Raw genomic sequence first — 4392 nt, 5'->3', positions numbered from 1 at the left:
TCTCGAAATGCCTAACCTCCCCCGGCGGTGGCTGTGGCCGGCGATGGCTGGATCCACGGTGGCGCAGGCGGGGACCACAGGTCGGCGGTGGCCAACAGCGATGGAAAATCAAGGACGAAACACAAAAAAAGAGAGAAATTGTTTCTCCCCTCTAAATCCCGAAACAGTAGGTCACCGCCAGCTTGGCTCTGGCTGGCTGGGGATGCGATGGCGCAGCGGTGGACCCGACACAGGTAGTCGACAATGGCAACCGGTGCCGAAAAATCCAAAAAAATGGGCGGAAAAACAAAGCGAAATAGGGGAGGGTTTCCAAATAAATTTTCTGACGGTTCTGGACGGAATCCAGCCGGCGGTGGCTCGCTAGAGATGGGAGAAGACCTCTCGGTGAGGATTTAAGGTTGACACGAAGAGGGCCTTCGGAAGAAGATGAAGGCTTTTTCCGACGAGATTCGGCGGTCGGTCCGTAGGGCTTCCACAAGGGACTTTGTCCCTTTAAATAGAGAAGGGGGGAAGAGTTGGAGTCCTCCTTAATGTCGGATTCTGACTCCGATCGAGAGTCTACGAAGAGAAGAACTCCCAATGGTAGTTCTCTCTGTTTCCCTTTTCTCACATCCAAAAAAAGAAGTTGAGATCACTGGATTGTGATCTGAGTAAGTTCAGATTTAGCATACAGATTGCTAGCTAACGATATATGGAGCTCAGTTGGTACTTCATTGCAATGTAATGTATTCACCCTTTCCTGAAAATCGTCCAAGAAATCAATGATAATAGCAACCGCTACCTAAGATTCGTTTTGCAAATCGCATTGTATCCCTTCACAACTTACCTCCTCTAGAATGCCCACAAAAGTAGTGCAAATTTCACGATTGCACATACCTTCCAGCAACAGGTGCCCACGTAAGTATATTCCATCACACGCAGATTGAGAATGTGGTTTGAGGTCTCTTAGTATATCTCCAATAATTATGGTCAGTGATTTTGTTGCTTTATCATCAGAAAGAATGGTTGTAGGCAATGATCTGAGCACATCATCTGCCAGAGCCAACTCAGAACTAACAACAGATTCATTTAAGCTTTCTGCAATGTCCGTTTCATCTTTGAACATCTGCTCGGGATTTTTTTTTTCTTCCGGTAGAATGGCTATTTCTGAGTTGATAAGCATTTGGAATACATCATTCAAAGGAAAATAAAAAATCTGGACTTCCTGTAAATGGACAGAGCTTGATGAATAAGAACAAGTTCTATCAGGGGCAACTTGATAGATTGTCGAACTACTTTCAAGGAGCATCTTATCTGTGAAATTTATATAGTCCATTTCTAACACAGAATTGAGCGAGATAGATTCGTGTCCAGGACAATCTTGTGATGGAACACCCCCTGAAAAGTGCTCCAAGAGATCTATATCATTGGCTCCGTCAAAGCATTAGTCCTCCCTGGTACTTGGGGATTAATGTGGTATTGTTGGGAGGGAACCGGAGATGAGAATGGTATGGTGAAGCGTATTTCTAAAATCCATAAGCCTAATAAATCTTATAGGTTTGAATCCAATCAATTACATTTTTACTAAAGCAAAATGATCAAATAAATGGACCAATTGTCAAAGAATTACAAAAATCAATAATCAATTCATCAAAGTGACATATTGAAGTCGGCAGACTTGCTCATCACACTTTCCCCGGTTTACTGATGAGCAACGGTCAAACATGGGTCCAGTTTGTTACCAAAAAGAAAAAAACACGGGTCCAGTTTTTTTTTTTTTTTTTTCCCTCCAAGTTTGAGCGCAAGCAGAAGCATCGGGGCAGTTACAAGAACGCATAAGAACCTTCCAGGCTGAGCCTCGCTGCATGACGGAACCCCCAGTACATGCCACGTCTCTTTAAACATTGCAAGGTCGGCCTCCACGTGTGCCCAAAGGTGGCAAGAGATCACCGAAAGTTGATCCCCTCGGACCTCCCTCCTTATAACTCCCCACTCCTCCCCCCTCCTCCCCCCTGTTCTCCGCTAGTGTTATCCATTCCTCTCCGACCATCTCTCTCTCACGCGCACAGGCAGAGGCACGAGTATTTATTGATTTAATTTTTATACAGGATCTTCCCAGTCTCTCGAATTGATGTTGTCTGGAAATGGATTATGAGGAAGTATCTCGTCGTCAGGAACAAACTTACCAGCCGGATCCATCCGGAACTCGTCTCATTCGCGGTAAGCTCAAGCCTCATCTATGGTATCATGTATCTAGTTGTATAACGTTACTAACTCTCTTATTTTCTTCTGTAGTTGAAGCTGGAGAGGAGCACCACCACGACAAGAAGCCAGTGTTGAAGAAGGTGAAGGACAAGGTGAAGAAGATTAAGGACACTTTAAACATAAAGAAGCACGGCCATGATGACGAGCATGACCAAGACGACGATCATGACACCAGTGAGGAAGAAAAAGAAGAAGGTTACGAAGAGGATGAGGAAGAGAATACACAGGACCCTGAGGTCCATGACGTTCCAAGTACGTCTCTCTTCCTTACTCTTATACAAAGAAAATTCGAGTAATTAAGAATCATGTGAGCTCTTTTCTATGGTGTATGCAGTGTATCACACTCCGGCGGCTCAAGAGTTTATTGCTGGCGAAGAGAGCAAAGAGCCACCGCTGAAGGCCAATTTGGGAAGCATAAACCCAACGTTTCAAGAGGACCCTGCTGCTCCAAAGACCGAAACACTCGGCGAGAGTGACCAGAACCGTGCTACCCAACCCCCACCAACCACAGGTTAAGTGTTGGGGGCGACAGCTCTTGAAATCTTTCATGGTTTCTTCCTCAAAGAACATTTATATGATTCATTACAAACTCATGCTGGTGTTTGTTGTATGTCGTGCGATGATGTGCTCGATAGGTGGCGAAGAGATTGAGACGTCGCCGGTGATCCAGTCCTTCGAAGCTATGGCCATCTCCGACCAGCCCCACGTCCGGAAAGAAGAAGTGGTCAAAGAATCCATTCCCCCGACCGGGACCCACGACCAGTTCTCCCCAGCGGCGGCGCCAGCCGCAGAAGAAGGCAGGCCCCAAAGCACAGAAGAACCCAAGGAGCCTAGCTACACCGAGAAGCTCTCCACCACCGCGGCCGCCGCCTAGTCCGCCGCCGTGTCGGCGGCGGTGGGGTCCACGGAGTACGGGAAGAAGATCGCGTCGACCGTCTACGAGAAGATGGCGGAGGCCGGGACGGCCGTGAAGGCAAAGGTGCAGCAGAAGCCAAGGGGGACCACTGGAATGGATGGCGGTGATGCGACGGCGACGCAGGATAAGGGTAAGGTGGTGTCGGTGAGAGAGTACCTGGTGGAGAAGCTGAGGCCCGGGGAGGAGGACAAGGCACTGAGCGAGGTGATATCGGAGGCGTTCCAGTAGAGGAAGGAGGCGGCGGCTGAAGCACCGCAGGTGACAGGATCCGGCGCGAGGGGCGGGGGTGTGCGGGTGGTGGAGAAGATTCGCGGGGCGGTTACGTCTTTGGTCGGGGGTGGTGGGAGTTCTCGTGCTTCGCCGGTGAGGGAGAGTACGCAAACAAAAGGTAAGTCTGCTTTGTACGCTTGGTAAGCTAGGTTAGGCTATGTTATATTACTGATTTGTATCGGTCTGTATTGCACTCTAGCAGGGGAAGAGGAGCAGAGAGAAACTCGTCAGGATCCGAAAGGTCAAAAGCAGGAAGAGCAGTATCTCAAGTAAGACCTTCGTAGAGTTGCTGCATGTCACATTATTTGGAGTGTGGTAGACTATTGGAGTGGTTCCTAATGACAATTCTTGTTTTGTTAATTTAGTAGGCCTTGTGCATGTATTATATGTTCGACAAATATGTTCTATGCTTGTGTTTGTGTGTACATGTAAATATGACTAAGGGAACAGTAATGTGTCCTATGTTGTAGGAAGAAAGCAAAGGAGAAATAATAGTAGTAATTAGATTGATCTATATTAATATAAGCTGCTCATGATCCTTCCAACGTTTTGAAAGACTAGAAAAACTCTTTGGAGTCCATTTGCAATGATTGATACGGCATTTGTCTGCGTAGATTGAAAGCAAGCCTTTGCATGAAAAATTTCATAACAAAGAAATTCTCAAGGATGAAAGTGAGAGGTCATTGGGCTGATGGTTGCTTGATCCTAGTTGATTTTGTTTTAGGGCAGTGCTTGGAAGTCTTGGATTTTGGTATATATCGTGTTCAGCTTCATTTGTTGCCACAAACTAGTTAATGCAACGCGAACGTTAACTGCAATTTGTATGTCATGGTTTTTTATGGAAATACATTAATACAATCCAAAATAGTTTGCTCGTGTGATGACGATGATGCGTGGAGTTGAATGCCATTACTTTGTATCATCAATTGTTGCATAGGGTTGGGATTGTCTTCTTCCGCACC

The 4392-nt window shown here is 46.6% G+C and overlaps 1 protein-coding gene across 1 annotated transcript; it reads left to right on the top strand.

Annotated features, from left to right (window-relative positions):
- Nucleotides 1-1773: 1773 nt before the first annotated feature.
- LOC105032361 (uncharacterized) lies at nucleotides 1774-3944 on the top strand. Its single transcript, XM_010906802.2, is given in 5 exon segments — nucleotides 1774-2199; nucleotides 2275-2496; nucleotides 2579-2755; nucleotides 2880-3548; nucleotides 3633-3944. Coding segments are annotated over 5 exon segments (1215 nt in total). The 5' UTR covers nucleotides 1774-2123; the 3' UTR covers nucleotides 3704-3944.
- The last annotated feature ends 448 nt before the right edge of the window (nucleotides 3945-4392 follow it).

The sequence above is a fragment of the Elaeis guineensis genome, chromosome 4 (genome assembly GCF_000442705.2).
Source record: "Elaeis guineensis isolate ETL-2024a chromosome 4, EG11, whole genome shotgun sequence".
NCBI classification, from domain to species: domain Eukaryota; kingdom Viridiplantae; phylum Streptophyta; class Magnoliopsida; order Arecales; family Arecaceae; genus Elaeis; species Elaeis guineensis.
Note: the sequence above shows the minus strand (reverse complement) of the source record. Positions and strands in the feature narration are given on the sequence as shown.